This window comes from Parasteatoda tepidariorum, chromosome 3 (genome assembly GCF_043381705.1).
Source record: "Parasteatoda tepidariorum isolate YZ-2023 chromosome 3, CAS_Ptep_4.0, whole genome shotgun sequence".
Taxonomy (NCBI): Eukaryota; Metazoa; Arthropoda; class Arachnida; order Araneae; family Theridiidae; genus Parasteatoda; species Parasteatoda tepidariorum.
The window spans coordinates 29,381,020-29,406,225 of record NC_092206.1 but is presented as its reverse complement, the minus strand read 5'-3'; the positions used below and the strand labels follow the sequence as shown (position 1 = coordinate 29,406,225).

General features: G+C 29.9%; 2 protein-coding genes across 14 annotated transcripts in view; both read left to right on the top strand.

Moving 5' to 3' along the window:
- LOC107439301 (protein obstructor-E) overlaps window positions 1-14,080 on the top strand; it is a 32,390-nt gene extending 18,310 nt beyond the window's left edge. Inside the window, exons 2-6 of one of the 2 annotated variants that reach the window (XR_011636369.1) lie at window positions 1,362-1,568; window positions 5,719-5,907; window positions 7,710-7,923; window positions 11,576-13,004; window positions 13,251-14,080. Coding sequence is in view for 1 of the 2 variants with exons in the window: in XM_016051857.3 (XP_015907343.1) it covers window positions 1,362-1,568; window positions 5,719-5,907; window positions 7,710-7,923; window positions 11,576-11,633 (668 nt within the window). In the remaining variant the exon portion in view is untranslated. Of the gene's footprint in view, window positions 1-1,361; window positions 1,569-5,718; window positions 5,908-7,709; window positions 7,924-11,575 lie in introns of both variants that reach the window. The other variant, XM_016051857.3, reaches the window with a different exon arrangement.
- A 3,705-nt stretch (window positions 14,081-17,785) lies between these two features.
- Window positions 17,786-25,206, top strand: part of LOC107439298 (FK506-binding protein 15) — a 47,485-nt gene continuing 40,064 nt past the window's right edge. For all 12 annotated transcript variants that reach the window (XM_016051850.3, XM_043052476.2, XM_016051846.3 and 9 more), the window contains exons 1-5: window positions 17,786-18,019; window positions 19,656-19,744; window positions 22,451-22,545; window positions 23,746-23,818; window positions 25,053-25,122. In XM_016051850.3, the coding sequence (XP_015907336.1) occupies window positions 19,686-19,744; window positions 22,451-22,545; window positions 23,746-23,818; window positions 25,053-25,122 (297 nt within the window). In that variant the 5' untranslated portion in view covers window positions 17,786-18,019; window positions 19,656-19,685. The remainder of the gene's footprint in view (window positions 18,020-19,655; window positions 19,745-22,450; window positions 22,546-23,745; window positions 23,819-25,052; window positions 25,123-25,206) is intronic.

Here is a 25,206-nt window from a genome sequence, read left to right as displayed (position 1 = left end):
ATTGATTCTGCAAATGGAGTTATTTCCGATACACCAAAAATTTGTAGTTGTTGGCATTCGTAACTTTGAATTATTAATTTGAAATTTAGTTTTTAATAATAATCATGTGCAATCGCGACTTTGTGTAATAAATTATTTCTGCTTGTGACCCCTTCTACGCATATAGTGAATCTGCATTGCGTTTGCGATCATATAGCTTTAAATGATTCTTGCTTGTTATCATGTTTTCTACCAACAAATTTTTGAGAAATATCTCTGAATCCTCCTGAAATAAGAAGTTTTGAATTAAGACTCCAAAGCATATTTTTACCTAGATAAACAATCATAATTCTAAAAATATGGTCCCGATAGTTTTTCCATGATAATGGTTGAAACCCCTTAATTTTAAATTTACTTTTTGCTATACCTCTGAAACTTTTAATGCGAATCAAACACTTTATACAAACAATCACAAAATTCGTTTATGAAATGAAAAGATTATGAAATAAAACGCATGAAAGTTTTTACAATGTCAAAATAAGTCTAATTTTAACTGACAAAATCCGAAAGTTGTAATAAATCGATCAAATTGTTTCTTGAGAAATATAAATTTTAAAATATCTACGACTTTCTTAAAAAAAATTTTTGCTTAGAAAAAATTCTTACAATTTTAGATTTTATCAATTAAAATGATATTGTTCAGGTTGTAAAAAATTGTAAACCTTACAATTCAAATTTTTTTTAACATTATTTAATCAAATAATAAAAAATAATAAACAGTTATTAAATTTTATCGCTTACATGATTAGGTAAAAATAATTTTGCAGATGAATGCAAAAATTTTTTGAGTCACGTAAATAATTTTCGAAGAAAAATGCGCAAAAAGTAAAAGGGGATCAAACCTTAGATTACTTTCCTGGCTAAACTATAAAATCGTCTTAATTTCCCATATCTTGAGTGAAAATGAGTTTCTTTTATGCAATGTAAAAAAGTAACGATTCACTAATTATTCACCAAAGTAACGATTCACCAAAAGCCCTTCAACGATTTACTAATTATTTCTATTTCTGCTTGTCAATGGAGACATTAATCACCTTTGTTTGTTATTGGCAACCAATTGATCAATTAATGCACTAGTGCAGGTAAGTTGACGTTTAAGGGACATCAGTATGGACATCTCTGAAAATTATTTAATTTTCAAGCATTCTGATATGAAACCTTTGAAAAATGTGGTGATCTTTATACACTATTCTGTCTATCCAGCTTCGTTGTGGTTTTCAAAAACTTTACTAGTAACTATCTGAATGAAGCACCAAATTGGAGTTTGATAATTTTATAAATTTTAGTATAAAGATAACAAGGGTTAAAAAAATATTTTGCAGGTGCTTCTCAGCGTCAGTGCACATCAGGCACTTCCAATTTGTACTATGCGCACGAACGTAACTGCGACATGTACTACAAATGCGAAAATGGTACTCTGAGGGAGGGCATCTGTCCGGATGGCCTGGTGTTCGATGACAGGCAGGGTTCGGACGTCTTGCGATGCGACCTACCCTTCGAAATTGATTGCAGCTACAGGTCCGCCTTACGTAAGTTGCATTATTTTCCTTTCTATCAATCAAATTATGGTGATGGGAACCAACAAATGTTTATGCTTTAATCATCAAAACAATAGCATGATGTAACAAATAAGGTATCCTGGTGCCTCAGTTGGTAGAAGAATATTTTAAATTTCTAGATGAAAGCTGGGTTGGAACATTCCATTCCTCACTCCTGACATCGAGTCACGTGCGCAGAAAGGTACAGTACAAGTTATATCCGCCATGACTGTAAGTCAATATGTGCTACGTAACTTAAAAGCGTTGCCATTTCGGACAACAACCATGATACATCTCTTATCACCAGAATCAAGATTATAGGATGCTCCGATCGTGATTGCTAATAAGGTTTTCCGAAGCTCTGTCGCCAGGGAAAATAAAAACGCTACTGTTTAAGTACCTTATACTCGAAGCAAAGTGATGATTTTAAACTATATTTATAATCTTACCATAAAGACTTATCTAGGCTTTAGAACGGACAAATAACTAAAATTTTATAATTTAACTTGATTTTGAATTGATTTTGTTTCCCTGATATGTTCCTTTCAGGGCTCGATTTAGAGATCCGGGGGAGTTAGGCACGGAACAGCCTGTACGTAACACTGTACGTAATCTTGTACCAAATACCAGTGTACAAAATATTTTTAATCATATGTGTACATAACGTAAGAGAATTGTGGTGTGTGAGGACAACTTTCGTAATTCAGAATTTTAGAAAGCAATTCTTCAGATGGAAAGAAAATGGTTTTTAAGGGTCCTCTAAGGTCCTTTGACGCAGATGGGATATATATTTCCTTTTCTGACGCTCTAACTACAAGCAAAAATTCATTTTAATATTTTTAAATTATAAAAGAGCAGTCTAATAGTTACTAAAGATTAGAATAATTAGAATTAGAATCTGTCAGATTATAGGAATTATATTTGTACTAAAATATAAAATTGAAAAATAGTAGTTGGAAAAAAAAGTTTTTTTTTCCATTCATATTCAAACATTTATCAATAATTGATTTTGTAAATTAAAGAAATTTCAACGATGAGTAACTGTTTCTCTTAGATCTAAAATAACTGCAAATAAATGCAAATTTGAAAAATTATTGTTTTGAACTGAGCCGTGTTTGAAAGATTTTACCTTTTACGCAGAACAAGACATTAGTATTTCATGCTGTATTTCATAATCATCTATTATCAAAATACTAAATATAATATTTTTCACTTACTTTGATCTAAATTAATACAAAATAATGAAAAAGTATGAAAAATATGTTTAAGAAAAATTCTGCGTCAAAGGGTTAGTAAATCAGGCTCTACATAAGATCTTTAGACATTATTTCCATACATACTGAGTTATAGTACCATACACATTTAAAAAAAGAAAAAAATTATTTTATTTTCAGCTTTTTTGCTCTGTTATATTGACATGTAAATAAAAAATTACCTAATGAGAAATTATGTTTAGTTTTATAAAATTCCACAAAACATGAAATAATAATATTTTTAATTCGTATCAAATAAAAATTGATTTGGAAATTTAAATAAATGCTGGTAAAGCTGAATAAAAAATTATTTAATCTATAAGTAGGGAGAGAGAAAAATAAGCCTGTGTGACCGAAACAATAATATTTTCTCTCAATTTTGAAAACCGCAAAGGATTTGCGAGGAAATGCATTCCAAAAAGCTTTTGAGCATCGTCGGATGATATTCTGCACTCTTTAAACTGTAAATTGAGAAACGAAAAATTCTAAAACTTCAGATCTTTTAATTCCTACCCCAATCACATTCACTTATGATCATTTCATAGGGATTGATCATTTCATAGTGATTGATCATTTCATAGCGTTGATTGTTCATTTCATACGAGCAATCAACAACCATCAATAATTTGGCAGTTTGTATCAAAGGCTGATTTCTACTGACGTAACGACAAGACAACGTAATTAAAGGTTTAAAATAAAACTTTCATTCTTCACTCTAGACCTCCATTTAGATCATTAATGCAACATTGTGCTGTCTGGTACTTCATCAAGATAAAGAAGGATGCGCGAGCACATGATTTAAATTCGGCCATCGGCAAGGTAAACCTTTGAGTGATTGCTTGGAAGAATCCCCAAACGAACGTTACCTGTTCTGTTTATTTTATCCTTATGGAGAATATAGAACGTGATTTGAATGTGTTTTTCAAATCTAGAAGTTTCACTTTTGGTACCTAATGACTTTTCAAGAGAATCCGAAGGGAATTCCCATCTTTTTGTTTTATTAAGACCATTGTGACATTTGACATTTGTGACGCGTCTTGTCGCCGTTTGAATTTGACGGTGCATATTTAGATTCTTCTACCTTCAACGCACAGCCATTTACAAAATTTTTTCAAGGAAACATTTATTCCTAATGGGTGGTCAGAAAATAAACTAAAATAAATAAATTCAGAGCTGAAAAAAATGTATCTAGAATCTGAAAATAAATTTGATTCATGAAAATTTTCCTTCGTTTGATTTTTATTTTCAAACGGTCCTTACTTAAAAAAACAACCCTCGTATAATTAAAAAGAGTCAATTTCTTTAAAGAAGAAGGCTGCTTCTTTTACATTTTTACTTTTGGCATTCATTCTTTAAAAATTCATTATGTAAACAACCGAAGTTGTTAAGAAAATTACTGAAACTGACTTGATTAAGTTGCTCGCTCGCTATTAAAAGTCAAGCAATTCTGGTCCCGCAATGGACTGATTGTTAAGACTCAGTTCCCAGCATCACCAATGTCAAGCATCACTGACTGCGGTCAGTGTGCGGGTGGGTGACCACTTGGATCAGTCTGTGTAGGGACCAAGGGTGTGAGGTATTGGTCCTCGTTAAACTGTTCTACCGCAAAGTGCTAGACTTCGCCTGTATGTAGTCGGGCTACCGAAGAGGGGGTGCCATCCCCTCTGCAGAGGATCAAAATTGTGATGGCATTTCTTTGGATCAACCTCAGGGATGTTTCCTAGACAGTCGCCAATAGCCCATTGTGCAGCTCTAGTGCAACGAAATGAGCCACAACTACAATTACAACAAACAATTCTGATTTCATCTTCCTCTTACGTCAAATAAAAGTTTCATGTAAAGCAAATACTTATTATTTTCTTAAGAAATGCTAGATTTATCAGTGTTTATGCAATGCAAAAAAATTAACAAACAAAACACGCAATTTTTTTTAGGAATTCTCTGTATCATCAACAGTGCATGCATAATGTGTATTCGGTCTCATTTCGTTAATAAACATCAAAATCAACGGCACAGATCTATGCATTCTAAAAATAAACATATATATATATATATTAATGTCACAGAATTTTTATAAGTATCCACTAAGTACAAGGATATTTTATGAAATTCAATAAATTTTAAAAAATCTGTCGACGCTCTTTCGTACTATCCGGTGCTTTGGTCTTTTTTCTTTTTTTTTCTAATAAATTTTAGTTAAGGATAAAAATAAGTAGATTTGATTACAGAAAATAAACGAGAAAAGTTACAAAATGGGAGCAAACAATTTTTCAACCTTTCCTTAGATTTCCCTAATGAAATTATTGTTGTATCAATTAAGTATTGTTGTTCTAATTAAATTTCTCAAATTCAATTATTGTTGTTTCTTGCAGTTTTATTACCTACTATATAAATATCGTACATTTTTAGAGGGTCTAAAGTCCTAATTATATTGACAGTTTTCAAAAATTTATAACAATTAAGGTTAAAAAAGAAAAACAATTCTTGCATGAAATTTACATGACGAGGCACATATTTTTTCACAGCAGTTTTTGGTTCAATTTGTATGCTTTCCGATAATTGCGACATAAGATTATAGCTCACCGTGGACATTTCGAAAACATCGTTTTATCGTTTTTCGAAAACATCGTTCAAAAAAAGTTTTCACTTAGCTTTTCTTTGTTTTTACTGCTTGAAGCGCCATCGGCCGAAAAAAGTTTGAGTAAAATGCAGGAACATTGAGAGAAAAAATTTATGCCCCATCACATGAATTCGCCAAGGTGTTTTTTCTTCTTCTTAAACTAAACCGCTTCCTTGTTATAAATACTTATAAACTATCAATCTAATTTACTACACCCTGTAGCGTGAACTGTTACTACATATTAATAATTTGTTATTATTATTTGTAGAGCCTCCCGTATCAACGGAGCATTGTCCCCGATTGTATGGTCTTTACTCACACGAAACAGACTGCAGCCGTTTCTGGCAATGCGTTGAGGGACACGCATTCTCATTTTATTGTCCAGAGGGACTAGCTTATAACGAATACAGCGCTCACTGTGACTGGCCAGATCAAGTGGAAAACTGTGACTCTGAGTGTGAGTATCTCTTTTTATGAGGTTAATATCGCGTATATATGTATATACACCGAAGAGCCATTACATTATGACCACCCTCCATCTATAACAATGGGCTCGCCCAGGTTTTCATGGTTTCTCGCCCAGGAGCAATGTTTTCATGGGGCACATTAGGACCCATAATCCTCATAGAACTATCCCTGACGTCTGTAAGCTACTTGAACATAGTTGCAGACCAGATTCACCTATTCATGGCACACCAGGTTCACCATTTCCTGCGGGGGATGGTGTTTACCAACAGGATAATGCACCAGGTCATAAGGGTCGAACCGTCATGGATTGGTTCGAGGAACATTCCAGTGACTTTCAAGTCATGTCTTGGTCCCCAAATTCACCTGATCGTAATCCAATAGAGCATTTGTGGTTCTACTTGGAAATCCAAATTCGTGCTGCCACGCTACCCCCTCACAATGTGAGGGAATTGCAGGACCGGTTGGTGAGCGCTTGGTACCAGATACATCAAATTACCTATCAGCACCTTGTGGAATCAATGCCACGGCGGGTGCTAGCAGTTTTGAGGGCTAAANCCTTGTGGAATCAATGCCACGGTGGGTGCTAGCAGTTTTGAGGGCTGAAGATGGTCCTACCTGTTATTAGCAGGGTGATCATACTGCAATGGCTCTTCGGTGTATATTGTGTATTTTACTTTTCCGAATTGATATGAAGATATTGTTAAAACAATGAAAGAACTAATCAGCTGTATAAACTAAACAGCTCATAGAATTTTAACTTGAATAAAATGAACTTTATTCACGCATGAAGCGAAAATCAGATTCACTCATTCTTTTAGGCGAAAATCAGATTTATAAAAGAGTAAAGTATGAAGGAAAAAAAATCGGCAACTTGATAATGAGATCGTTATATGTTTTTTTTGCTGCACAGAAACTCTTCCTAAATTCTTTTTGCAGATTTTATGGTTTAAAGCTCAAAAAATCTATATCCCTATAAAGGCAGATATGNGTAAATAAATATCAAAGTGAGGAAGAAATAAGGAATTTTTCATCATACCAAAATTCACTATTCACAGCTAGAGGAAAACAGGATTAAAAACATTAAAATCAATTTGATTGACCCATGAAATTATTGAAACATGAGGATAGTCGGTACACTTTTCCTTCCAACAGCAATCAATCTGCTTTTCTTTTTAATCTCACTTTTTCCTTATTAATGATTTTTCGGGTTTCAGTAAATTTTTCCTCTCTTAATATCTTTTTTGATAAAGTTTATTGAAATATATATCAAGGGTGGTGGTTACAGATCACCCTGTGTGTATAAGTACTAACTAAGTGTTCATTCTTTAAACGAAGTTTAAAAAAAGTAAATAATCAATGAATCAGCATTAATCAATATTACGTAAAGGTTACATGGCTGCTTTTACGACCCCCCCCAATTGAAATAGTTAAAATAACTCCAATCTTTTATCATTATTTGTTGCTCGTTACGGTCACTTTACATTGTTAGATTAAGAAAAACGCAGTTTCAGAAGTTCTACTCAACAAAATAACGATCAACTAAGCATATAAAGATTATCATTCAGTGCCGAAAATAATGCCATTGATTGCGGCAGATTCATGATTACCACACTCATCTGATAATCCCTCAGATAAATTGACCCTTTTTTCTTACAATTTATTTTCTCTTTTTAACATAGCCGTTGATTTTAAGTTTATTGAAACTGTTTCTTCTTTGGTCTGATTTTATTTGACCTATCCAGTATAATGCTCCTTAACAAGGTAAATATTAAAATGGCGTATAAATTGCAGCTCTGCTTCGTTTCCAATGCCCACAGCCAACAGAGAGAGATTTACAGGAATTCGAAGATCCTCGATATCCTTATGCTGGTGATTGCAGGAAATTCTACATTTGCATTCTGACTCCTGATGGATCAAGGGCTCCCCGATTGCTAGCTTGTGATCCGGGGCTTGTATTCAATCCAAAAACTGGATCCTGCGATGATGCAGAGAGTGTCTCAGGATGGTAAGATTTCTTTATTTATTTTGTTCTGTAATAAATATTATATGAGGTTTTTAATATAGAAAAAAGGCAATCCATTTTTAAAAATTTTTCCGAAGGAAAGGTTTTTCTTTTCTTTCTTTGTGGTCATTTTCGGTAACTGTACCTGGAGTGTTTCATGTTTACTAATATAACGAGAGCAATTCTTTGGGATAAAATTGAAATTTATTATAAACGAAAACCATGGAGAGTTAAAATTATTAGAACAATATCTATACATAATAATAAACGCGGCTGTGTGTGTGTTTGTTTGTCTGTCTATCTGTAATCACAATATATCGCCCCAGAAGCCTCGCCCAGGCACGAAACTCGGCACATAATTGTGTTTTGACATAATGAAGAAGTATTCTTTTTCTTTTTCAAAAATTTGGATTAGTTTTTTAGTTATCAGTCATTTTGTAAGAAAATCTATGCTTTTTCGTCTTCAAAGAGTCATATTCAAAAAACTATTAAAAAATGCATATACTTTTCTCCACTATTATAAATGTATGCTAATGCGAACCTTACAATTGAAATATTAATTTTCGACAAATTAAACCAATAATATACGAAGGAATTAATAATTTAATTGTAAGGTTCGCATTAGTTTACATTTATCAAAGTGGAGAAAAGTTTAACTTTAGTCTGCAGCAGAACTGGATATGAAGACAAAATTGCAGGACAGGAACACTTTAATTGGGTATAATATGAAAAAAGCACAACTACTTCCACTTACTAATAATAACATTTACCTTTTAGTTTAATTAATAAACTGAGTTTTAAATATGCTTACTAAATTCATAAACTTCGGTAAAACAACAATATAAATTATTTCCAAAGAAACTAGACTAATACAATTCCAACTTGGCGAGTAGCGACTTATAACAAGACACTTCGTTTGATGCTTTTACTTGTTGCTAGAAATCAGGTTCGCAGAAAATGCTGTTTACTAGTTAAATTTAGTAGGAATTTACTAGTTAGTAATTTACTAGTTAAATTTAGTAGGAATAACACGATCTGTGACGTAGGCTATAGTATACCCAATTGTCCACTAATCTTCAGATTTCCTGCTATGTTTTAAAAAACTTTATTTGTGAAAACCTTTAGCGTGGCGGACAGCTGGCCGCCTAATGCGGCTAGTTTTTAATAAATTTTGCAACTTGTGACTTTAAATGTAATATTTTCGGTCATATTTTTTTAAAGTTTTCATTTTAATTAAATGAGTATCATTTTGGATTGTGTTTGATTGAGTAGATTAAGATATTCGTTGACATTATTGTATTTATTCGATATCTTAATATCTGCTGAAGATAGATTAGGACTAACATTAGTATTCGGAGAACTGGTTAAATGCCTACTAGGCAGGGGCACTTGACCTTAAAAAACATTGATGTAGTTATAGGGCATAATGGGCAAATGTATACCGGGCAGTGGCACTTAACTGGTCCTAGTATATATTTCGGACATTTACCAACGCCAACATTCACTGGTGGAAGTCAACAACCACCAATTTTGGTCATTTACAGCAGTGTTCCCCAACCCCCGGTCCGCGGACCGGTACCGGTCCGTGGATCAAATGGTACTGGATCGCCCATTTCATTGAAACTGAATTTACACCCCAAATTAAAAATATCTGTGTTCCATTAAAAAAAATTTATTTAAAAAAAAGGGGCCCCCGAAGATAGTGACATAAATTTTTGTAATGTATCATTGTCTCCGATTACCCCCAGATGTAACCGTCTCATTGCAAAGAAACAAGCTTAGGGTTCTCATTGATTTAACGTTCTAGTAAGTTAAAATGCTAAATCACTTTATATTTATTTTTTGGTGTAACTGTATTTTGTTTTGAACGCGTGTTTAAATACAATTAAATTAAAATTAAAAAATCAAAATGATCTATAATATAAACAATCAACGCCCCTACCCCCAGCGGGCCGTGGTAAAATTATCAAACGTTGACAGGTCCGGGGTGATAAAAAGGTTGGGGAACACTGATTTACAGTATGTGTATGTGCGTGTGTATGTATATATAGATATATATACATGCGCACATATGTTCTTAGTAGTCTCTCCTGAACTTTCAGTCAACTGATGTTATTTCGTACATTTATGGCGTTTTCAATATAAATGTAAACAAAAACAAATCTTGAGTTCCTTACCTTCACTACTACAGCTTGTTGTGTGAGGCAATATTTTCTATAAGTGGAATAAATGAAAAAATTTCTCTACTCAAACCTGCTGATATCGTATGATATTAAGTATAATTCTGAAGAGTTTGAAGAGAAAATTCACTTCAGTTATTTATAGATATGTTGTTAAAAACTATCTTTTTTGGCAGTCCTGTTCTTTTGACTCGTTTATTACTATTTGTTCTTGTCGGAAGCAGTGCACCATATGTATGTAGGTGTTAGTATTTACTTGGGCCGGATTAATATTTATATTTTGTCTAAGCTAAGAACTTCTCCCGCCACAAAGTTTGAAGTCATCTGGTGCTATGGAAACAGGAATGGTGCATTTTAGTGAGGGTAGCTTCACTCTAGAACTAACACAATAGACCATGAGACCCAAGCCGAAACCACTCCAAAACAGTGACCCTGCACCCCTATTTGAAATAGTTATACCTCGTTACCATAGTCACCGCCACAGGTCCAGACGAATGTCTGGGGGAGTTCCTATTTTAGACAAACTATAGTTGGGCAGGTGTTAGTATTTAGTTTGACGCCCTACCAAAACTTGAAAGAACTAATATAAACGTTGAAAATGGTTATTAAGAAAACATTTTTTTTTTCATTAAAGAATTTAATTATTATATTTTAATTTGAAAAGCGAGATAGGAAATATCAATTCAAAATTTTATAAATTAATATATTCCTTTTATAATCTGTTCAATATATTGTTCTTGGAAATATATTTTCCTTAAAAAAATTTTTTTTTCTATTTCTTGAAATAATTTCCTTTACTTGAAATAATTTCATAAAGGCAACTGAAGGATTAAATAAATAATGAATTCAAAACCCATCACTGGTTTTAAAAAGTAATAAAACATGGAGCTCATTTAACTCTTCCACTATAGGGTTCCGCGGTACATCATTTGGAAACAACTACTCTATTATATCATGATAAAATTACCAAATTTTATCGCATTTACTATCAAACATGTGGTAAAAGAACCTCTAAAAAAACCTATTTTATCGTTAATTTCACCAAAATCATTACCAAAATGCTTTGATAAGAATTACCGAGAATTTGATGCTTCCATAAAACCTGAAACACTGTAAATTTTACTATATTCAGGTAATTTTGGCCATACTTTTTTTCTCAGTATATGGATACATTAATTCTTGTTCGCATAATACCTCACGCATAGTTACAAACAAGGATCATTATCAAGTATCAAATATCGTTACAAGCAAAATATAGAAATTTGAAATTTATATTTAATTTAGCATTAAACATCGCATAATAGTGAAGATACTAGCTACATTTCACCACTATGACCAAATGACCCATACTCACCCTATGAACCAAAAAAGGTCCTTTAAAGTGATTACAATTAATAAAAATTTTGTATTATTATAATACAACCAAATTGTAATTACTTAATTTTTAAACTAATTTGTTTTTTCATGTATTTCAGTCAAGGATACTACAATAACTTGGATGCTAGAAGACTTCGTGAGTTGTTTGGAAGGTAAATAAGAAACTGAAAAACGAAAAGAACTTAAACAGTTTGAATTGATTATTAGATGCACTTAAATCAAGCAATATTTTAATTGTGAAGAAAGTATAATGTTTCTTTTTTAACAGTATAATGTTCTTTAAAACAAGGATATATTTTACCTTAATTACTGTTCTGGAAGGAATAATTTAAGGAAAAATATATGCTTTAAGAGGAAAAACTGAAGACTTCAAATTACTTCTCAGAATCAAAAGCGAAGTTTAAATTGACTAAAAATAAAGCGAATTCCTTATCTTTTAATCCTTCGAGGCAGAAATTTTGTTTGAAATATTTTTCATACTTTTTTCTTTATTTTGTAGGAATATATATATATTAAAAATGCAATTTAAAATTCGTAGGTTTTAAAAACTTATAAAATATTTTTTTTAAAAAAGAATTTAATAAGCTTTTTAGATCAACTATAATCGTTTCTCGTAAGGAAAAGCTTGGTAGAAAATTTAAAGCGAAATTTCAGTAACTTTAGGTAAACCAGGTATCTGTTTACCATCAAGTATCTATTTTGTATGTAAAAACCTTCTTTTGAAAAACATGTCAGAATTATTTAATTGTATATACAGTGTATACCGTCCCTTCTAAACCAATGTTAGTTACCAATGTTTACCAGTTAAAAAAATTTTTAGAATCCTTATCAGAAAATGAAAACAAAAAAGTATATACATTAGGTGTCGTATAAGATTTAAATCCGGAAAAAAAACATTCGAAATATGACAAATCGCAGTACAGGAATGCGCATGTAATAAACTACATAACAAGCTTGATTGCGGTAGAAAATAAAGAGGAGTTGCCAGACAATCATTAGGAACACCTTCAAGTTTTTACCTCCAATCAAATCTGATTATGTTGATTACATCCGCTCTTCTGCCATGCGATTTATCAGATTTTGATAGCGTTTTTATTTTTTTCTTGCTTACGTATAAACATTCGAACCCCAGGTTCGAACTTTTTTGTTTTCATTTTTGATAAGGATTCAAAAATTGTAATAAAGACGGTCTTTAAATAATACCCTGTTATTCAATCAACTGTAATATATCTTCATACTGGAAAATTTGAGAATTTTCAGAATGTCGCTCAGCCTATTATTCCACTACGAAAACAAAAGAAATTACAAAAACAAAAAAAAAACATTCTCATAATGAAACATGATGGTTTTTCCATCATATTTTCTGAGAACAGAGCCATATGACATCGATATGTTGATTCAAGAAGAATACAAGCTTAGGATTTGCTCTCTAATATAGGAGCATATCAGTAAACCTCTCTTTATATAATCCATTTAAAATTTGTTATGTGTGTCACAATATCCATCCTTAATGTATGTTTTTAACACGTTGAATGCCACGCTAATTTTACATGGCTTTGCCCGTCTGGCCAAAATGATTTTCTTAGTATGTATCGCATTAATTTCTTCAAACCATTTCAGTAACGATAATAATATTAAAAAATAAAAAACATTAAAAATTTACTTGAATTATGTGTTTCTAATAATCTTGGGTTCACCAGTGACCACCGTGGCACTACGAATAAACTCAGTGCCAGTGACCGGTGACCCCCATGGCATTCAACGTGTTAAAAGTTTTGTCAAAAAGACAAAAAAAAATATTATGATTATAGAGGAGATCTCTAATAAATATTAAAACGGGGGGGGGGGGGGGNGGGGGGGGGGGGGGGGAGAATGCCGATTTTCACTTTAACGAGTGATCAGTGGATAATGTGGTAGATTATCCAGGTAAATTGTACCTAGTGGATAATGTGCAAATTATTTAGGTAATTTGAGAAATGAAACAATTTCCGTAGCTTTAGCGTTACCTTTATAATCCACAGAATAACTGTTTTCTGCACTTTAGCGGTAGGAGATATGTATATAATAATATGTAACACAAAACTTGACAAAATATGCTTTATTTTATTAAAATATAATGTTTCGAGTATTAAAAAATAGAATATAAAGTGAGTAAAAATATTAAATGAATCGGATGTGAATATATAGTGAAGAAGAAAAATAAAAAAATTTCATGAAACTTTCTGTAATTGTCAAGTTTTCATATTATAAATTGAGTTTCTAAATGAAACTAATCATATATAAAGATACTCATAAGGTAAATATTTGTCTGTTCATTTTTCGAGCAGGCAACTGTGTCTTGTTTGCATAATTTATCTTCGTATTGTCAGTTTTGGAGAGAAATGTAATTAACATTATATAGAAATGGCATGAACTATCGAGAATAATCATAACAAATTATCCAATTGTTTCAATAAAATTTGAAATCTGACATCCTTTTCGATTGCTTTTATTTGAATAATGAATGTGACATTTTACTTTTTGATAAAGTTGATTTTTACTTTTCTACATTGTTTTTGTTGTCATTTGTTGTTGTTTCAATAAAAAAATAATAAAAAATTTTATCTATGTGTTTTTTTGTTCATTTTTTTTTTTAAACTGAGTCAGTCAGTTTATCAAATTAAATATAACGGAAAGAAGGAAAGGAAAGATGTAGTCTGGTGGCACAAAGATTCGGGAAACAAAAAGTTAGATTTCCCATGGATTCTGAAAAAATCTCTTTCAGGAAAGTCAAAGATAATACAAACCAACACCCACTCTGTAACCTATGATTAACTTGATAATGAATGTAAATAGTGTAGCAGTTCTCATCCCATAGCCCGCGGCCCACAAGTGAGTCATAGGCTGCGTGGTACTAGGTCGTGTACAATGATCAAGAGACCCAAGATAAATCTTAGAGTTACCAGTTCTTCGGGCCAATTCACTACTCATATGTCACTAAAACATAAGACTAGTTGATCAAACATTATGTCCTTATGTTACTATTAGTTCTAGATTTACTAGTATCAGTGAGTTGTGAAGTATCTTTTCAATACTTCTAACTAATTGTTGAGACAAATGTCCCCTGATCTATCATACTGATACATTAAAACGTTACTCATTGGCCTACCATTTTCTTAGCAAATATGGAAACGTTTCCTCTGTTAGATCTACTCTAAGAGATTTAGCGTAACTTGCAAAATATTTTATCTGCACAGTTTCTGGAAAAATGTTCTGGACTGTGTCTGGAATTTCTAAACTGGCTTCAACAGTATTACAAAGTGCTAACTTTATACAAAAAAAAAAAAAAAAATTATAATATTTTTTAAGTTCTATTTTTAAAGATTCGTTGCAGCTTTGAAATTCAGACACTTTTTGTGTAGATTTATCGTAACTAAGCTACGCTGTATCTACAGATAATGGTGCCGTCAGAGAGTGAATCTACAGAGAATGGGTTAGAATCCCTTAGCCGTGTTCTCTGAATCTATATGAAGATATGCATGCATATTGTACATGTACTTCCTTAATAATCACATATAATTTTCAAATTGGGCCAAATTTAGTATAACAATACACCTACACACCTCATCAAGTAGCAAACTTATAGACGAATTAGGGAGAGAGCAAAACGGGCCTAAATTTACCGCCACTCCCTTCATAATGCAGCGTCTGAACTTGGTTTTCTAGTTTTTCTCTCATGTTTTGTTGTTACATAATGGTTTATATTTTCCCTAAATATTAACCTATAATTTTCAAACTAATTATTTCGTATATTTTCTCATTAAACCTATGTATCACGCCAAGCTAGAAATTTATAGACAAATTAAGGAGGGGAAAAAGAGAGCTTAAATTTAGCGTCATTCTGTTTACAATGTAGCGAACTGAGCTTAGAAATTTTCTAGTTTTTCTCTCATGTTCTGCTGTTACATAATGGCCTATATTTTTCCTAAATGATAATCAACAATTTTCAAACTTGGTCACGGATATTCAATAAATCGAAACAACACGCAAAGTCTCAAAATTGTCGTTGAATTAGCGAGGCACAAGCTGAGCTCATTTTAACCTTAATATTTCCTTTGCATATATCGAAAGCGGCAGAAGTTTGAAAAATTTCGAAGCATTACTTGTGAGGGCTGCATATATGTACATGAAGGCATGTTTTCTCCAAATAAACCTATAATTTTCAAATTTCGTTGCATTCGTTATTATAATATATATATATATATATATATATGCACCACGCCAAGGTGTAAAAGTATTGATTAAATTTGGGAGGTCACAAGGCCGCCTAATTGTAATGTAAATATTCCTTTCATAATAAGAGCGTCGGAACATAGAAAAATTTAGCTTCATGTTCATAATGAATATAAATGATACATGCAAAGGAAAACCACGAAAATTATAGTCTGACTGAAATGAGATTTAGAAATAAAAATGATAATGAAAATTAAAATATTATTCATGTCTAGTATACTTATTTCTAATATAAAAACTAAGAAAGTCGTTTAAATTCTACATAAAATTTTATTTCATCATTCGCATCATTCTTAGATAGAAAAAAATTATAAATTTAGGAAAATCAATAAAGAAAAACAAATAAAATGGTTTGGAACTTACAACAATTTTAATTCTATGAGGCAGACTTTAGTGGAAAAATTGATCTTTGAATGAACAAAGAATGCTTATTTTGGGTTCGGTTGAATAAATATGTTAGTAAAATGAAGGGAAAAAGATTTTTTTTTTTTTTTTGCATGTCTTTAATTTACAAGTAGGTACTTTATTTACATCACACTAGAGCTGCACAATGGGCTATTGGCGACGGTCTGGGAAACATCCCTGAGGATGATTCGAAGACGTACCATGGCAATTTCGATAATCTGCGATCTCTATTACATTGCATCTATTACATTAATATTTTGCTAAATTTTAGACAAAATTAACATATTCAGGAGACAAAATTTACATTCTGAAAAAGAAACATATAAAAATAAAACACTAAAATAAAAGGTTTCTTTTGAAACACTTTGCAAACCTGACGTACAAAATGGTGGCGATATGTTATTTTCTTCAAAAATTATTTCAATTTAACTACCTACTCCATTCAGACCATTGAATCTAAATTTAATGCCATTAAATATTTATTCAAATGTAACTAGATATTTTTAAAAAAATTATTTATATACATGGATTACTTGGAAGTACGCAGAAAGAAAATTTTAAAATTTTATAGTTTTTAATTATATATCTCCTAGTATATTATCATGTATCCTGCATTCATCAGCAATCCTCTCTTAGGGCGATAATTTTAAGGTAAGTTAAAATAACTACAAAATAATAAACATCTTATTATAATACTTTTTAAAAAATTACTCGTCTAAAAAATCTAGAATTTTTTTTTTATCTTACTATCATATGACAATACGATAAGTGTAATTTTCGGCATTAGAAAATTTTTAAAGCTCTTATAAAAGTTTGAAATAAAAGTATTAAAACGTATGAAATGTGAAGAGTTCCGTTCTGCAAACGTCAAAATAACACTTGTAAAATTATTAATTTTAAAATATTAAATTAATTTAAGAAATGCTAAATGAATTAATGCTATTTAATTAAGGTACAATTTCGCGTTGCAATGTTTCTTTCTCAGTGTTTTTTCTGTTGCTTTTATTTTTCGTTGTTTTGCTTTCCTGGTTATTTCTCGGCTAATTCCCTGACCTTCCCCCACTTATGTTATCCGTACGAGGAGATGTTTGAACAAGCTTGATATTCTAAGAAGTTTTATTGTGATTTGTGTTTAAATTTATGCGTAATCTTACCATTCATAAGAATTTTCTCAAATTTTTAAACTCTAAAAGGTTGTGAATCGTAAATATATTTGAGAAAATTAATATCCCAAAATTAATAAAGAGTAAGGCTGGCCATGTTTTTATTGTTATCTGCTATTTGGCTATATTTGTGTAAAATTTCGCCGTTTGTTATTTTTTGGGTAGCTTCATAACATGTTTGTGGAGTAATTCGAATTCGTTTGTAGTCGCCCAACGTTCAGTTCCTTTGTTTGTCCAAATTCGCTTGCAGTTAAATTGAAAGACCTCGTTATATTATAAGCACTACAAGTATAATAATATTGGATGGTGCATTTTTTCTGGCTCAGGCGTAAAAATGAATCGGAAGTAGCAACCCGGAAGACTTTGAACAAATTTTAACTTTTAGCGCCATCTCTGTTTATTTTATACGGCTCCCCATCCATAAGTGAAACCAAACGCATGTGAAATTTATTCTTAAACAGATGGCAACGATTTCATCTGTCACCTGAGATAAAATGAAAACAAACATCGTTGTAGTTTAGTTCTACCCCTTTGTCGCATTAATCTTTTTAAAATTATATTAAATAAAAGCTATTCAGTGTTTAATACTTTAAAAGTTTCATAAGTACTCAGTATAAGACACGTTATATTTTCAGTCGCATCTTTATGTTGTCTTTAAAATTGTATTTAAGAAATTTAACTATGCAGATATTTTAAAAATAGGTAGTGGATTTTGTAACACACTCGTTAATTAATCAATAAATTAGCTACAAATTATAAAATAACAAATGTTTTTAAGTAAAGATAATTATTATAAGAAATTATTACATAGTTCATGACATTTTTGTCTTCTAATAGTACCTATATTTTATTTCTTGGGAGAAAAAACAATTTTAAAGATAACTTATCAATTTTAAATATTTTAGTTAATTCAATTATATGCTCACGCGTGTCGTCGAACTATAACATACTTTTTAAAGGAATACTTCATTTTGTTTCATTGCTCTTGCAAATTATCAAAATAAATAGCTTCTATGAAAATCTGTAATATTTTTAGTATTTAATTTTATTTTAAAGTTTTTGACGAATCTTTAAATTTATCTGTTTATAAGTTTACAGTTTTTCTTTTTATCTAGTCTATGTGATTTTAGTTATTGTTTCTTCAATAGATGACTTTGTTAACTGACACATAAACCCGCTATCAGTTAGGGCAAAAAACAATATTCATCACTTTAAAGTTGGCAATTATTTAGATTAAATATGAGTGAACATGTAACCATACTTTTCTTAATTTTTATAATATTAATGAAAAATAATATGCATAATTCCCGGAAGAGTCACAAAAGTTGTTAGCAATAGTATATATATACCATGTTTAATAAAAGTTGTAATTATGGCTACTAAATTAACAGGGAATTAAGAACTATAGAGTGATTAGAAAATAATTTGAAATTTTCACATTTGTGGGGGAAAAATGCTGATTTTAAAAATTGGTCATAAAATGTTCTGTAACTAACATAAATAATTAGCTCTCATTAATTAATTATCCAATTTAAAAAAATATTTTTTAAAATATAAATACATATGTTCTTGTATCTAACAATTAAATTTATGTTTGAACGAATTTTTAAAATCAAAGAAAATTTAGATGATGTGGCTTTAAGAAAATTATTTTAGGTATTGTATGTAATAGAATTTATTAGGTGAAAATAATAATAATGGAAAAAAAAAAAAACTATTGGCTGAATTGAAAAAAAAATTCTATTAGTGTAACTAAAGGCTAATCACAATTATTATAATGTTGCCAATTAATTAAAAAGTCATTGACTTGTTGTAGAGGAATAAAAATTTATAAAGTTGTTTAAGAATAGTTTAAAGTTAATAAAACCATATAATGGTGTTAAATTGTTTGTTTTCATTGTAAATTTGTAGCAATGTTAGAAACAGAAGTAATTAACGTAACCATTTATAAGAATGATTTAGGGACTAAGAAATTTTTATGCTGCACATTTTTACTACCATTATAATATATTAATTAGTTTTCTAAAATTTTTTTATGCTGAAAAGCAGGAGGATTACAATGCAATCATGAGGCAGAGTTTCCTAACCGTTAAAATTAGCAATCCATTAAATATAGTTAAAAATATTTTTTTCCAAAATAAGTAAAAAAAATTTTGTCTTAAATATCTTTTACTTTTAATCATTTTATTATCTAATTCTGATATATTTTGCGTTGGTAATTTTAATTATAAAATTATGCACTATATTTATTTACATAGCTATAGTAATCATATTTAAAAAATAGTTCATAATTAACTTTCCTGATCTAATTATTAATGCATCTTTTCTTTCTCTACAGAATTTCAACTAGTTACTCATCAATTCCACCATGCAATTTCCAAATATTGAAGATGATGAAGGAGATTTTGGTGTGAATTCCACTACTAGGTAATGTAATTTTTTATTATTGAAATCATTTTTAGACAAGTTTTATTGTCATGTTATGGTAGGTTTACAACGAAAATTGTCTATATATATATATATATATATATATATAAATCGNATATATATTAACTATTCTACCTATTGTTCATAACCACTGTAATAAGTTTTATTCAATGAAGACCTGAATCTAAACACCACAGTAAAAGTATTTGTTTTTGGTTCGAAACAGAATGTTCATATATGATTGCTTCAATAGCTTTATTGAATTTTATCATTAATTAAATGTACAAAAAGATTTTTTTAAAACAGAAATTTATATTTTAGTTTATTTAATTCATTGGCTTATATAGTTTATTTAATAAATTTAATAATTTTGTTTATTGATAAAAGTAAAGAGACTTCATAGTTGAATACATTATGGCCTATTGTTACTTTTGTAATTCTTTTTTGATAAATTTTAAATTGTACGAGTTTTTATTCTAATTTAATAAAATTAAGATATAATTTTAAAAGTACCAACTTTAGAAGACATTTGTAATGACAACTTTGATTTATATTGTGTTGCTAAATTCAGAACTTATTTGTTATGTTATTAAACAACACTAAACATCCATTTCATAAATAAAAAAGCAACAAATCTATAGCAAATGTTATTCCCCAAGCAACTGTTTTATTACCACTCTGTGGCAAATTTCATAAAATATAACAATTTACACAAAAGCGAGAACTATGATTAAACGACACTTTGCATCCATTTTGCAAACAATAATGAAATTAAAAAAATTGCAGATCTGTATAAAATATTATCTTCTGGGCAACAGTTTCGTTACCACTATGTTGCGAATTTCTTTAAAATATAGCAAGCACACAAAACTATAATTTTACTTTGGTAAACATACTTTGTTAACATTCTGCTATAAGTTTATTAAAAATAAAACAATAAATACACACAACACTACTACAGGGCTGTTTGTGCTCCGGAAAAAATCCAGATTTACGGATTTTTCGCTGACAGTGATCCTGAAGTTTCCGGAGATCGAAGGTCCAGACGTTTCAAAAAATCATTGATCACAGAAGTTTCCGGAAATCAAATTTTCAAAGGTGGAACTTAAAAGCACAGTTTATTTTATTTGTTTGTAAGGGAGAGCCAGAGAGATACTTTATGAGCTTATATTCGTGATTAATATTCATTTTTTATCAGTAAATAGCTGTTATAATTGTAAACTCAAGAAAGAAGGACATATTTGTAAATTTTAATTACTTCTCCAGGTCATCATAGGTATGTGTAAAATTTTAAATATATTTCAAGTAAACTTACAAATATTGAGAAAAAGGAAAGAAACCTTGTTTAAATTTTTTTCTAATTTTTCAACTTAAACTGTTTTTTTTTTTTTTTGTTTTTTTTTGTGACTCAAGAAATTCTCACAATCACCCCTGCTACTATTTAAGGATGTTAAATATGCATATGATAAACTATAAACATATTGAAGTTACTCATTCATAAAATGTGTATATTATTTCTTTTCTTCAAAATATCTTAAAATTTTGCAAATCTTAAATCATTTCATAGCAGATGAATTGCAATAATGAATTCTTTTATTTTTAAAATTAATTCTTCTGGCATATTAAATCTTTTCATGCACAAATATGCTCTTTTCATAAAGCAGCAAACTTAACATTCCTGAGTGATATGTAAAACGAAATGCCTCTATCTAAGAATATGCCTTTCACCCACATACGAAGATTCTGCGCATTTCTTCGAAATTAAATTGAGCATTTCTAAATTATCCAAATAATGTAGATAGAGTAAAAAAAAAAATATTCAGGTAATTCTTTTATCTTGAAAAAAGCATCAGTATAGTAAATTCTTCACAAATTTATATCTTTCAATTGCACTAAAGCTTAAACATGGATTAAGATTTTAAGATTCAAACATGGATTTAGATTTTCTGATCACTTCAAAGTTAGTATGAAAATCCAACACTGATGGAAACAACCGACAATTCTTTAACTTTAGCAAAACATCAGAAAACATTCAGCCATGATTCCATTCCAAAACAAATTGAAGTTTTTGTTGATATTTTCAATCTATGAATTTCATGATATAAAGCTATTATTAAATTCTTTTAAATCCCTTAACTGGCCAGCTATAGTCAGAAAGTAATTCCTTCTGCCTCAGAGTCTGGTGCTATCTGCTGCTAAAGAAACAAGAAAATACAACTTTTACTGAGGGAAGCTTTTGATATCTTTCTCAACAACACCTATCAAAACTTGTCTTTACTGTTTACCTCACACCCCTTTTTGGAATAGTTCAAACTTGTAACCATAGTCACCAACAATATTCCAGACAACTGGCAAAGGGAGTTCTTTATACAAACACAACACATTGTCTTACTGTGCAAAAAGAAAAAAAACTTATTGTGAATATTTTTTTCCTGTTGAATAAAGAAAAGTTTGAGATGTTTAGGCAGGCATTTAGGTCTTACTCCAAATTGAGTTCAATTGAAGATTTACAGAAGTATGTTGCAATTCATCATACGCTATATCACTGAGATTATCAGCTTACTGATATTATACATTGTATCAGTAAGATTATAATTCAAAATTATTTAAGTAAATTATAAATATTCATTGCAATTTTATTTGATCATATCTTTTGTTAGCTTTGTTTCAAAAAATTCTTTTTTTTTTCTTTTTTTTTCTATATAGATCAAGACTTTCGAGTTTGTTCCAATCTGAGAAAGCTAGTGGAGATGTCAACCAAGCATTAACGTTTACAGCTCCAAAGCAACCAAAAAAGAATGGTAAGGCATAGGATATTCTTATACTTATGTCTCTTATTTATTTTTTGTATATGTTATTATCTTGCTTTTTTCGTTGAAGAAATAGGGCAGCACTGGAGGGATGCAAAAACATTACATATTTTTTTTGTTGATTATAATAATTATTATCTATAAAACACTAATTTGACATATTTTGCTTTATAAGAGTGAATTCTGGGCAATAACCAAGTTACATTATAACTTTTTAAAACTATTGACTATTAACTAAACTATTGACTTTTGAACAAAAAATCTTTAGAAAAATATTCGGATGAGAATAACCGCTGGAGATCCTTGTTTAACTTTGAAATATACGAAAAGTATTGATTGATATTGTGATATTGTTAAATTTATGTAGTACAATAGACTATGATGGCTTCGACATCTGTTCTGATCTGATAATACAAATCCATTAAAAAAGCTCACTTTTCCGAATCCCATGGGAAACAAAAAACAAAGAAGAGCACCAATCAGGGTTGACTCGGTAGAGAAGGATTTTCCTACAATAAATAAAGGAAACTAGAAGAGCTCTGCTGTGGATAGGACCAGATGGCAAAGACTATTTGGGATGGCCTTGGCCTATAACAGACCATAGTGCCTTGAAAGAAGAATAATGATTATTACGAGATATTTATTTGATAAGCAAGATGCAAAGTAAGAAAAAAACATTTTGTGTTGTACTTCAAAATAAATTATCAGTATAAGCTAGTAGTCTATTTTGTATAATTCAAACAATAAACTAAACCTGATAGTGATAACTTCAAGTAATCAACAACACTGCATCTATTTTTCGCTTATTTTTTTCAACTTTATGAATCGGTTTAAATTGTACTACTTCTTCAATTAAGTTCAGAAAATTTTGATTGAAAGTCTCAAGTTACAAGCACCACCAATGAGTGTTAAATTCTCAGCTTGTGCTGTAATAATATGTGTTGAAATAACACTAATGATTTAGGCTAATCAAAAGTTTAGACTTTTTGATAATAGCTTAATTTCATAATTATTAGATAATTAGGACATCAATTACTCAAATTAAAAAGCTATCAGTATTTTATTACTTATATGTTTAAACTTAATCTTCTAATCAGATTGCATTGTGTAGTTAATATTTCATCATTATTCACTTCTTACTAATTATTTGATTTCAATATAAAACATTAAATTTTCTATTACCGTTTTCAGATAATTCTCAAAGCAATCAAGGAACTGGAACTTTAAAATTAATCCATGCATCAGCTGTAAATGCTTATAAATTGTAAGTTCTTTTACTTGCTGTTATGTGTCATGTACCATTTATTCTAAGTTAATTTTATAGATGTACTGTTAATAAGAAGATGCTTTATTTCTAGTTATAAATTATGATATTTTGTAGAATTTTATGTAAAACATTAAATGTACTACTCATTAATATATTTTTTTAATTAATATTTTATTATTTATAGATTTTTCTCATTGACAATATTTGTATTTGTCATTTTATTTAAAAGTTTAATGAAACTTATACAGTATATATTTGCTTTCCACTTCAGTGTTCATCATTTAATCATTTCTATTTGGAACAGCAATCTCATTTAACTCATTTTCTTTCTTTTAATTTTTTTTTATGCTTCGCTACGCAATATTTCCACTTATTATTTTATTTACACTTTAAGATGCAGGAATTTTGCTTGATATTGTATTTATACTTCATTATTTTATTTTATTTTTATTTTTTAAAGCTTTAGGCATTTGAATGTGATTTGAACTTTATACTTTTTCCATTTTTTTAAATTTTTTTTATTTTACTTTCGTGCTATGTCTGTAGAAGCTGTTATTTTTTGCTAATCACGTTATAATCTCAATTTGATATTTAATTTATAGTATAGAATTTATTGTTTAGCTTTTTTCTACTTCTAGCATGGATAAGGGCTTAAATGTTATCAAATTAATTACTTTTTTTATTAATTTTTACTATAGTACTCAATATATCCATGTACGTATTATGGTAAAAGGCATTACATCAACAAGTGTTAAATTTTTCAACATAACTCATGGAATAAATATTTTTCACTTCTAATTGCACTATTATAGTCTCTTTTCTAAGTGGCAATATGTTGGTTTTAGGCTTGTAACAAAATGCTTTGTTATACTTCTGGATAAAGAAACAAAACTGTATCAGAAACTATAAAAATTTTAAAATCGCAGAAGAAGAAATTCATATACTGCCTTTTACCTGTGATGCACAAACATTATTAAATTATCTGATTTGAAATCTGCATGCTCTTTTGTTCTTTATATTTAATTTGCATTCCAGGCTTTTAGAACTAGTCTTTTTCCTTTTTTATTTGTCACTAAGTTCATAATATAATAAGTCCTAGGGAACTAATAATGAAAATTATTGGTTATTGTTGATGTCTTATCCTCCACACAACTTCACCCTTTTGCTATCATTTGATCTCGTTTTTCCCCCTCTATTTTAAATGTAATATAATAAATTTTTATTACTTTAGAGTTGATGGTAACTATACAGTGCAAGGAAAATTGGGGTGTGCAATATTAGGCTGGCATGAAGCTAGTAATGTATGTATTTTATTTATTTTTATTTATATTTTTAATTGTTTATGCAGTAGCACTAAATGTTTTCTCCCCCCTTGCTTTTTCCTC